General features: G+C 35.1%; 1 protein-coding gene across 3 annotated transcripts in view; it reads right to left on the bottom strand.

Moving 5' to 3' along the window:
- Window positions 1–11447, bottom strand: part of SLC12A1 (solute carrier family 12 member 1) — a 98691-nt gene extending 87244 nt beyond the window's left edge. For all 3 annotated transcript variants that reach the window (XM_053593939.1, XM_053593938.1, XM_053593941.1), the window contains exons 1-2: window positions 11425–11447; window positions 9606–10218 (exon numbers count right to left, since the gene is read on the bottom strand). In XM_053593939.1, coding sequence (XP_053449914.1) covers window positions 9606–10025 — 420 coding nt within the window. In that variant the 5' untranslated portion in view covers window positions 10026–10218; window positions 11425–11447. The remainder of the gene's footprint in view (window positions 1–9605; window positions 10219–11424) is intronic.
- Window positions 11448–12554: the final 1107 nt, after the last annotated feature.

Here is a 12554-nt window from a genome sequence, read left to right as displayed (position 1 = left end):
AGAAAGTTTTCTTTTTAAAAATGACTAATGTTCTTGTCCTTACCATACTCAAAGGCTCTTGATTTGGGGCTTTTCTGTGCCATTAGTGTCCCCTCTGTATACTGTTCTTAATTTGGGCTAATTGCTCTAAGTCACTTACACTTCTCATCTTCTGCTAGACTGTTCTTTTCCTTCTCCATGTCAGTAAGGATTTCTCCCTGACTTTCTCTCCCATGAGACTTTGTTCATGATACTGTGGTGACACTTGGACGACTTAATATAATCAATGTAAGAAGAGTCACTCTATGACTATTGAATTGAAGAAAGATTCAGCATTTAATTATAGAATGATAGCAGTCGTTCTATTTTGTGGGTTACTTTTCCTCAGTACCAACCAAGGGCTTGCCATATAACAAATGATCAATAAACAATGCTGAATCTGTAAGGTGGACTTGAAAGTCCCTGATCTTTACCAGTTAGGAGCAGATGCCCTAGTTTCTTATCTATTCTTTTTTTTTTTTTTTATGATGTGATTTTTTTTTTTTATTGAATCATAACTGTATACATTGATATGATCATGGGGCATCATACACTCGCTTCATAAACCATTTGACACATTTTTATCACAGTGGTTAACATAGCCTTTCTGGCGTTATCTCAGTTACTGTGCCAAAACATTTACATTCTACATTTACCAAGTTTCGCAAATGGCCCTGTAAGATGCACCACTATTTTTTTCCCATCCTTCTCTATGAGGCAGTCCATTTCTTAGTGTTTCCTCTGTGCAAGCCACATTAAAATTGGGATATAAAGGGAATGAATCCCAAACCAGGTTATCTTATTATTTTTTGACAGCAGTAGGAAAAAATTGAATGACAGAGGAGATTAAAATTCATAGTTAAAATTTAGTTTTGAATTACCTGAGGAATATTTTAATCTTAAGCATTCCCAGTCCCTATTTGCACAAATAATTGAAAACTGACATTATATATTCATACCAATGTAAGATGTGTATAAGCAAAGTCCAAAGAAATTGAGGCTGAATTGGCAGTGCAGAAACAAGTGATCTGTATCAGCTATAGATACAAGCCATGTGTATAATTCAAAATTTTCTAGCAGCTACTTTTAAAAAAGCAAAAAGAAATTGGGGAAATAACTTGGGTTTAGACATGGACTCTTAAATTTTAAAAAATATATTTAATCTTTGTAGAATATCATCTTTCTAATATTTGCATATTTATTACCAGTAGTTGTACCCCAATTTGTAAGAGGGATGCTATTGACTCACAGAGTGTTTCAATAATATATTTACTTAATAGAATCTATATGAAATAGTATTATTTCAACATATAATCAGTATACAAGTATCAGTGAAGAATTTTACATACTTTTTTTCATACTAAGTCTTTGAAATCCACTGTATGTTTTTCATTGACAGCACATCTCAATCTGGGCTAGCCACATTTCAAATGCTTAATAACCACATGTGGTTGGTAACTACCATATTGAACAGCATAGATCTATAAAATACAGTCAATTTCAAATGGGTGAAACATGTGAGGCTGTTTTCTGGTCAATTAAAAATTCTATTTTTCTCTGAAAGAATTCCATATACATAAGGCAGCTGAATGGGTCAAGTGTAACTTTCATTTTCATAACACATAATCAATGAGAACAGGGAATTAAGGAATGTGGTAAAATGTCCATGAAGCTTGAGATTATTTGGCTAGGAGATTCATTTATCTGAGACAACCGTTTAAAAATAATTGACAGTAGTCTGGTTAATCAAGGTCCTACAGTCAGACTCGTAGCAACTACTCATTCAGGGAAAAGGCAATTTCCTTTGTCTAGACCAGGCGTCCTCAAACTTTTTAAACAGGGGGCCAATTCACTGTCCCTCAGACCGTTGGAGGGCTGGACTATAGTTTAAAAAATATATATGAACAAATTCCTATGCACACTGCACATATCTTATTTTGAAGAAAAAAAACAAAACAGGAACAAATACAGTTCATACCTCTTCATGTGGCCCGCGGGCCACAGTTTGAAGACGTCTGGCTAGATTAATCGAGGGTCCCATGAGACACAGCTTTAGTCACTTGCCTCTTTAAAGATAGTCTTGGGAATACAACCCTTGCTTTCTGATTAAATCTGAACTTGAAGATTCAGTCCAGGAAATTGCTCTGCTACCTGATGAACTCCAATGGTGACTGTGACCCTTAAATCTGAATTAATGAGAATACTAATGACTGTAAAAAAAATTATATAAAGTAGGCTAAAGGATGAAGAGAATACTTGAAATTTTCCCTTAAATGAACATTTCTTCCTAATAGATGCCCCCAATGGTCACAGTTTAATGGTTCTTCTATTTATCCCTAGGACTTTACAACATGATGCAAAATGACTATTCTTAGAGGGCATAGCACAGAAATCACAGTTTATAGAAATAGAAATTAGTAAAGCAATCATTTTCTAAATTATTAAAAAAGTCAATGTATAGTGTTCAGCTCTCCCTTAAGTAAATATGTTCAACTTTCTGGAGATTCAAAGTTTTAAATATATTTATACCACGAAGGTGAAGAAACCTTGAATACATACTGCTTTTGTTGACTATTAAGATCTGATAGAAAATTTACAAGCATAGAAGCCATTTCCACTGCTCACTGTCACGTAGGTGCTGAAAAAGTCCTAATCTTTCTTGGATACTGCCAATAAGAATAAATTCAATGGTCTTTCCCCCAAATCTTATTTTGAAGTAGTTTACTCAAAGTCAAAATCATTTTTCTGTTTGCCATCTTCCTCTTCTGACCTGACAAAGCAAAACTTGGTTTCACTTTTTTATTTTTTATTTTTTTGAGTCAGAGTCTTACTCGGTCACCCTTGGTAGAGTGCCATGGCATCTTAGCTCACAGCAACCTCAAACTTTTGAGTTCAAGTGATTCTCTTGCCTCAGCCTCCCAAGTAGCTGGGACTACCAGCATCCGCCACAACACCTGGCTATTTTTTTAGAGACAGGGTCTCACTTGGGCTCAAGCTGGTCTCCAACCTGTGAGCTCAGGCAATTCACCCACCTCAGACTCCCAAGTGCTGGAATTACAGGCAAGAGCCACCGCTCCTGGCCATGGTTTCACTTCTTAATAACTATTTTCTTTGTAAGTCAGAGCAGCAACTATAAACTCAACTTATCATTGAAGTACTGAATATAACGTTGGGCTGAGGGTTTGTGGAGGCCTGAAGGCTATGAGGTATAACCAGTGACTTTCAGACTCCCAACTCTTTCGTGTTTTGAGATCAGACTCAAAAACGAAAAGTTCTATGACTGCTGCCTGTAAATAGTTTTTTTCCTTCACACATTGAATTGATTTGTTTGTTCACACTCCATTACCATAAATTATGACCTGCAACCTTTTATAAATGCATTTTAAATGTGTACCTTTAGGGAACGATTAGTTATTTACCAAGAGTTTTGCCTCTGCATTAAGGATTCAGAGAAGGTAAAATAAAGTATGTTTCAAAACCATTTGGTAAAAAGATTTCCCCCCTGTCTAAAATTGATGAACTACTGAATCTTCATGTAGTTTAAAGGGAAAATTACTAATGAGTTGTAAAATGAAAGATTAAATTATTTAATAGGTAATATGATTTTTCAGCCTCCTGAAAAATAACAAATATCTTTCTTGGTATCATCAACCACAGAGGAGATAAATATGTTTATACTTTAATTCCAACTAGTAATATATACTCTTAGTAACTTATAATTGCTTTCCAGTTTTGAGCCTTTCTCTCAGGGTGATAGAATTCTTTAACCATCATTGAGAAGTACTATTTCTCAATGATGGTTAAAGAATTCTATATATTTAGGCCTAGATGATCCCCACTGTTTCATACTTTTATTATTGACACATTCAAACACATGTCAAAGTAAACAGAATAGTATAGTAAATTTCATTTACCTATCACTCAGCTTCAACAATTATGAACATATGGCCAATCTTATTCTATCTAAGCCCCTCACACCTTTGCCACTGAATTATTTATATTTAAAAACAAATCCTAATAAGACCTAGATAATTCCTAAGGTTCTTTTCAGAAATGAAAATGTGATTTTAACCACATTTTCACATCTTATTGATAATCATTATGATGTTTGTACATTTCTATCCCTTTGTGCTAAAGGGTAGTATTTTAAATGACAGAAATAAGAGGTTTGTTTTTCTTGTTTTAAAAGTTATTGCAAACGATGACTATAAATCACTTTAGTGGTTACAATTTGTAATCATAGAATTTTACTATATCTGAAGATACGCATCTCACACACAAATTGATATGTTTTATAACTAAGGCCAAACGTTAGCTATGTGCAATAAACTGGCATACGAAAAAGAAAATCAGAAGGTTCTTAATATTTTCCAAGTATACCTTTGTGAGAATGCCTACTTTTCTCACCATCTATTACTTAGCTATTTATAATGGGAAATTAAGAGTGATTTATTTATTTATTTATTTGAGACAGAGTCTCACTCTGTTGCCCAGGCTAGACTACTGTGGTGTCTTCCCTCCCAGCAACTTCAAACTCACGGGCTCAAGCAACTCTCTTGCTTCAGCCTCCCAAGTAGCTCAGACTACAGGTGCCTACCACAATGCCCAGCTAATTTTTCTATTTTTAGTAGAGACTGGGGCAGGTGAGGGTGGGGGTGTTACTCTGGCTCAAGCTGGTCTCTAATTCTTGAGCTCAAGGGATTCTCCTGTGTCTGCTCCCAGAGTGCTAGGATTACAGGTGTGAGCCACCAAGCTGGGCTGGAAATTAATTTTATTGTTTTTCTTCTACAGATATTTATTATTATTATTTATTTTTATTTTTTTATAAATAAAATAAAAAACATTTCCCTGGGTAGACTGCTGTGGTGTCACAGCTCACAGCAACCTCAAACTCTTGGGCTTAAGCAATTCTCTTGCCTCAGACCTCCAAGTAGCTGGGACTACAGGTGCCGGCCACAACACCTGGCTATTTTTTTTGTTGCAGTTGTCATTGTTATTTTAGCTGGCCCCAGGCCGGTTTTGAACCTGCCAGCCTTGGTGTATGTGGCCGGCACCCTATCCACTGAGCTACAGGCGCTGCCTTCCACAGATTATTCTAATAGTGTGAGCTCTTAGGAGAACTGTTCCTGAGTACTAAGAAAATCTAACAAGTATCAGAATCAACCCTTAGTTGCAGAATTTCACTCCAACACATATTTTATGGGCAGCTTCTGGTCATCACGGGTCTTGAAGGCATTTATTATTTCAATTTTCATGTTTATTTTATTTGGCTGCCATTGGCTTAGTGATTGTTTCTAATTTTAGGTATCCCAAAATTGAATGCTAAAGCTACATATATAAACTTTGAAACATTTTGAAATTATTAATTTTTAGAGAAAACATTTGAACATTTTTTTCCCCTTTCACAAAAGATAAGCATTTACTGCATTGACATATGTGAGTTTAATGTTTGTTAACTTGACTACATGTCCTTTATTTCTATCCATAACAATGTCATTTGACAAATCATAAAATTCTGGAAGGAAGAGGTCAGATCTCTTTAGCTCACTTTACAGAGCAGCTCTTTTTTTTTTTTTTTTTTATAGAGCAGCTCTTGTGAATACATAATTAATAAATGCTTTTTATGATGACAATGAAAATGATTGAAATCTATAATTCTGTCAGGCAAGCAATATGATCTCTTGATGCAGTCCCACAAAACAGGGATGAAATAAGGAAGGATTTCCTACTTGGCTTATTTGTGCCTGAGTTTCACCATTCTCTGTCAGCTGTTGAATGAGCTAAGGCAAAGTGCCGTGGGAGAGTAGACTGAGGAAGGAAAGTAACGGTAAAGAGCAAGGACTCTGGAGTCCTGCAGAAGTGCGTTCAATTTGTTGGTCATGCAACCTTGGCCTCTTGACCTTGGAAGTTCATTGACTTTTTCAAGTCTTTGTTTTCTCTTCTAAAAGATCCATACCATTTTATAAAACTGTCACCATCTATAAAATAGTAATAATAATACTACCAACCTTGAGGGGTTATAAGGATAGAGTGAGAAATTTTTACATGTAAGCACAGTGTCTGATGCATTAAAAAATTCCCAATGAAAATTTGGTTATGATGACCTTGAAGTCATTCTTAATGCTTTTCTTTTATAAATTATTTTTAGTTATTAACAGCCTAATGACCCACATGGGAAGTCATTTGATGATTTTGTTTGGGGTTAGTTTCTATACAGTTGGCCTCATTAAAAATAATATTTGGGTCTTGCTTTTTATAACACTTCATATTTTTCTTAGTTTAATTCAATGATGTCATAACATGCAGCTTTGATAGAAAGGCTATATATTTTTCTGAATCCATTGTAATTATACTTTTTTCTGAAATACTAACAACAATTGTGGTTAGTTAGGCGGAAAAGGAGTTCTGTTTCAGTTAGTCCTACAGTTTGGAATTGTGTGTGAAAAGGTGACCACAGAATTAGGTTGGAAACGGATAGCAAAATTCTCTTTACCAAGTAAAGATACTAGATTAATCTTTGACAGATATCAAACAATCATTTCATATGTTTCGATATGGGAAATCTTCAGAGGACATTGTTAAAACGGTAGAATGCAGAACTATGTAAAATATGTTCTGATACTTGTTTGGAAAAATAATACAGGCAGACAGATATGAATGTAGATATTTATAGATATTTGTGTTATGTTTGTATATGCCTAGAAAATTTCTGGAAGGATTTTTATTTGCTTTTCAGAAATGCATATTTAATAGCCACTAATATAAATATTTAGCTCTTTCCTCCATAGAAAACAAAAAGCATTTCTTCAATTAGAATCACAAATCATTAGGATTACAAATTCTGTCTGTATCTATCACATTCAGAGTTTCACTTACGGCAGAGACTTAAAATAATGTCTTTCAAACCTATTTTTCATTTTACCTATGAGTACAATCTAGTCATGTGATTTTTTTTCTGACTTGAAAATTATAACCAGGATTTGCAGAAAAATTCAACTGGTTTTCTGTCTAAATACAGTCTGTTATTCGGTATGAATTTGCCATTGCTATATGGCTTTTAAAAGCATTGTAATCCTGAGTATAAAAATTATTGCCTAACTTTTACTAGTTCAATACTTTCTTAAGTAAATATTATTATTTATATGCTTCCATACAAAATCTATTAAGTGTCTGAGTATAATTATGTAATGTTTATTTTATTGATGATTTCTAAATGGGATTTGAGGAACTACTATAAAAATGTCAAGGGCCACTGGAGGTGGCAGCCCAGATACATTGCATTGCACATCTTCATTTCTTATTTGTGGAGGAGAAAGTAATTAAATAAAATTCCCTAGCAAAGAAAAAAAGAGATAAATTGAAGAAGGCCCAGACTGTTACACACAGGGAGGCAGACTGGTCCATACCACTTCAGCAACACTAGAATGTGCTAGTGGCTGCAGGAAGGGGCCCATGGTAGATTCCATGGTTAAATTTGGATTCCACTCCCAACTGGGCTGTGTGGGTACCTCCACATGATTTCATAAGGATCAAGTACCCTAGATAAGTGAGGGTCAAGTTTATAAGAAGAATTACCTTTTACTATACTGGTTCAAAACGATTATTTGGGGACTTGAACTTAAACCCAAATTTGAATATATTTAATCTTTCGTTCCTTTGTGTCTGAGAAAAAAACTGCTTGAAGTCAATGTTAAGTTCTTAGTCTCATTTTATCTCTTCAAAAGTGGTTTGATATCCCAGACAGCTTTCTCGTTTGTCAAATGCAGTCATGTATTTCCACTGTATGGCAATTCAGATGGCTTTCTAACCAACCGTACGTTCAGAGCCTTCCTCCCTCTACAGAAAGATTTACATAAGCCCTGACCTTAGAAATTATTTTTCTCTCTCTGGGATGTCAGACCTAAAAACAACGTGCATTTACTTCATTTTCTCTTCAGTGGTGTTAAAAATTCTATTGATTGGTGAAGGAGATGAATGAGAATATTTAATTTTGATACTAACTTTAATGAAGGAGGCATTTAAAAAAAATGTTCTGTGTCATGTGGTAGAGTTTTGTGGGATGGCATTTCAGGTCTGTTTTTGAAGAATGTAAGTTCAGTCCACTTCCTGGGAATAAACTGCAATCTCTTTATAATGCCTCCATTTCTCTTTCTTTCCCTTCCATATCTTGGAAACCCCTTGTGCCTGCTCCCATCAACCTGGCCTTTCCTTCTCACTTTTCTTTCTTTTGCCATTTTCCTTTTCTCTTTCCTCATACAGAAAAGGAGAATGACATCTCAATCTAATTTCAGGAATTTCAAATTGTCTTCCTCCTCAAAAACCCTTCTTGGGGGCTGCTGATTTGTCTGAAATGGCCATATTGCCAACTTCTTTTGATTAGAGCACTAAGTAGTCCAGATAAAATCTAAATCTTACAAAGAAACCAACCATTTAGTAACCAGAGCATTATTGGTATGGTATAGAGGACAAGCAAGGTGTCATGGGGAGAAGGGACATGGGACAAAACTGAGAACATGGGCTCTTCCTCAGCAGGTCACTCAGCCACTGGGGGCAGGACCCAGAGTCAGGCACCCTACCAGCAGAGGGGAATAAGCTCTGGAGATGGAAGGAAGGATGAGCAGAAACTAAAGAAAGTTTTTTGCCTTTGTTGGCATCTTTCCTGAGAGCAGTATTCCTAGAATCTCTGGAGAGGGTAACCATTTACTAAAAAATTGTTGAATGAATGAATAAATATAAAAGGCACTGTTTCGATCAATTTTTTCCCTCTCCTCAAAACTTGGTGAAGAATATGTGACATCTGAATATTCTTTCTGGCAAGTAATTATATTCCATAAAGAGTGATATTCATTCCAAAGTGTGTTTCAGAAGAGCAGGAAGATAAAGTCCATCAACCTATTTTAGAGCAAGTTATGGAAGAAGAAATCTAATAAGATTCTAAATGATTTGTTACAAGATTAGCAAAAATGCTTCATACTTCTAGCAGATCTGGGAATACTGCCTATAGTCCTTAAATAATAGAAAGTTTAGCCACTTCTGCTGTTTCTGTACTTAAATTTAATTTTGTTATTTGATACAGTTCACTATGTTCAGGAGACTTAGGCAAAGTTTTAGAGGAGAAGGGATTAAATGGGGCTTTTATAAATCTCTGTTCTCTTTAAAGAATATAAAAATATGCTCATGCACACTAAAGGCTGGTGCCCATGGTGTTAACCACAGCAAACATAAATGACTTTTTTTTTTGAACAATTGGTCTGGAGGCATTAATACTGAGGTGGAACCAGCTTAGAATTTGGTTTGACTTGTTTAACCAAGTATGAATTGAGTAGATTATAATTGTAAACAAGATATGACATGTTGCCCAACTTTTAGAGGTAATTCTTGAGTTCTCTATCCTAAGGCAGTAGACATTTGGGAAACACGTTTTGTGTATTTTCTGTATGGGGGGATCTTGAGACAGTTGTGTAAGATGGATGGTTTGGAATAGACCTCTTCATTTGACTATTTGACCTTCACCGTATTAAGAAAGAGGGGAAATGACTGAAGGAAATGAAAAAAGGAGGATACTTGCCTGTGCCCTTCAAGCTTACCTTTGCAAACTGCTCATGGATCTCAAGCAGGCTGGGTCGGTTGACCTTGGGCCCACTGATGCTGCCAGTGTTGCGATAGTACTCAATCTTGGGAACAGCATCCACGGTGTTGTGGCCAAAGGTTTGCAGGTAGTATGTGTTTGTATGAGAATCATAAGCCTGAAAACTGGCATCTGTTTTAGCAGTTTCTCCATTTTGGAGGAAATTGTCATAGCACTCCTGATTCCCAGGCCTAAAGCTGATTCTGAGTCTGTTGTGGGCTTCATCTCCAAAAGAGGTTTCTTCGTAATGTGGTGGGTCAGTGTTGTCATTCACACCCTCCCCACTCTCGTGGCTCTCATTTATGACATTAACTTGAAAGCGATTGTTGTTACTGGGTACTGAATCCAGAAATACATTGGAAGAGTTGTTGAGTGACATCTTCCAAAATGGATTATTTTGGATTAAACTATTTACTTTGTGACTTTGAAAAAAAAAATCTATATATTTTCTCCTCAAAATAAACACTAATGTGGTGACAATTAGGGAGCTCCTAGCCTTTGTTCTAGATGGACTCAATAAATTGATTCTTGATATATTGTCTCCTATATAATCTTCAGGAAGTTCTTCAAAGCTGTCATTGAAAAAGACAGTTAAGCTTGGTCTCAATAATACAAATATATTTAAATAGGGCTGCGGTGTGAATAACTAGTTTTCTTTTACAAGACATGCAATTTTAAATTCATTTCACTAAAATATTACCTGTTCAGGAACCTTAGTCACCTGAGCAATTAAATCATGTAATAAATAACTAGAAACCTGCTTTAGCAAACAGAATGTCTAATGAGTCATTAAAACTTTACCTGTGTCTGTAGTATTTGCTGGGATTCACTGCCATTGAACTCAATCTGAATTTAGAAAAGATGTAACTCTACCAATTGAATACAGTAAGAACTTATGAGAAACAGTTCAGCCTGAAAAACAGTTCATTGACAATACTAAATGCTTGAACTGCAAAATACTGTATGATTGATAGGAATATAAATTATAAGATAAATAAAATGAAAAGAAATAAAACACTTAAAAACATATTCTTGCTACTTTATAAAAAATCAGTACCTGTTCAAGCATTAAACTTGTTCTAGAGATGTTTTGTTACTTATGCAACAAGTGCAAAATTAAAGTTTAGAATGTGAATTTAAAAAATACATTCTGTCAAACTGATGTCTCTGTAAATTCTTCAATCTTTTACTATTCTTTAAAATGTTTCATCTACTCATATATTTATTTGTTCTGCAAATTATGGAGCATTTAAAAGAAACATATGGATATTTGGGAAAAAGAAATAAGTCACAGCCATTAATAAAGTCATATGCTATATTTAGGTAAAATAATCACCCTGTACTGAGTCCCTTTAATGAAATGTCTTTAATCATTGAGAGGCTTATATTTGATTTTGAGATGAGTAGACTTATAATAATTTTCACAATTCCGCGGTACTGGCTGATCTTAAAACACTTTGATTAGAATAATATTTCTTTATTGAGATCTTAATGTTGGGTGTTCAAAGAAAGCTCTAGAAAGATGAGATAAATGTAAACAAAAACTTGCCTCTCTCATGGAGTTATTAAAGCTATTTCTTTAAATAAAACAATCCCACATTAACTCTAAAATGACCTTTCCCAGAGACATTGTAAGTGAAACTGTTAACTTTTTTAGTTTCTGCAAAAACATGGCACTGCTCCTCCTTTACATCCTCACCTTTATTCACTCCTCAGAATCTACTTTACTTATAATATTAAGTGCAATACTTCACCCTGCCCAGAAACATTTAACTTACCACCAAGGAGCATTCTTCGAGAAAGTATATCCTGTTTCAGCATCACCCAGGAATATATGGGGCACTTAATTTTCAGCCCAGGTTGTTAGGCGTCTTTCTATTGGTTAGAAACTTTCTTGAAAGCAATGACTGTGCAATGATTGGCCTGAATAGCACTGCAAGCCCCACCCAGTTATTAGCCCTGAGGAACAAACCTTAAATACCACATTAACTGGTAACTAGCAGTAAACCATTAATCCTTTTAGGCAGAAAGTTTAAAAAAAAAAAAGTTTCTTTAATGTATAAGGAGAATTGGATTGTTTAACATCATCCCCCAAAATGTGAATATTGTTTTAGTTGTTTGGGGCTAAATAAATTGAGTCTGATTGTATCTTATTCCAGAGGCATCCTAGTGTTTGGTACGTGGACCAAATATAGTTCTTCAGAGACAATTTCTATACTTTGTGACTAGAAAATGGTATCTGAAATTACTTTATCTTGCTTGCAGTAGATATGACCTTGACTCTTCTCTGTATGGAAAGTGAGCAGATTGAGAGTGAAATCAATGATTTATGGAAAACATTTCTGCCTAGTAGGAAAACTGTTTCAAGCAGGAATCAAACTGGGTGTTTGTTTTTCAGTGGCATTACTAAATGACCTTTTTGTCTCCAAATGGAAGAACATTTTTCATCAAATCTGGTTTTGAGGTTTGTTGAGAAAAGGTTACTTCCCTCAAATCTGTGAGTAGGTGATTATTAACACAGCACAAGCATTCCTCCCTGCGGGTTCTGTCACTGGTTTTCAATCAGGATGATTGAATGTGTCCTCCTCGTGTCTTATAAGAAACCATCTAAGTGATTTTCAGTTCTCTGAGTAGCTCAGTTATGGTCTAAGGTAGTAGTGAAGATCAAGACTCTGGGGTTGGAATGCTCAATTATATCCTGGGGGAACTCAGGCAAGTTACTCAATCTCTTTGTGCCTTCATTTTCTCATCTGGAAATACAAATATGAGTAATAATGGTACCTACCTTATTGTCAAGTTATTATGAGGAATAAATGAGTTAATTTGGGTATAGAGTTGAGAACATAAACAGTTTATGTTCAGTTTTTGCTTTTACTATTTTAGCATTTTTTACAATTGGCTAGAGACT

Source organism: Nycticebus coucang, chromosome 6 (assembly GCF_027406575.1).
Source record: "Nycticebus coucang isolate mNycCou1 chromosome 6, mNycCou1.pri, whole genome shotgun sequence".
NCBI lineage: Eukaryota > Metazoa > Chordata > Mammalia > Primates > Lorisidae > Nycticebus > Nycticebus coucang.
This window is presented reverse-complemented; position numbering and strand designations above follow the sequence as displayed.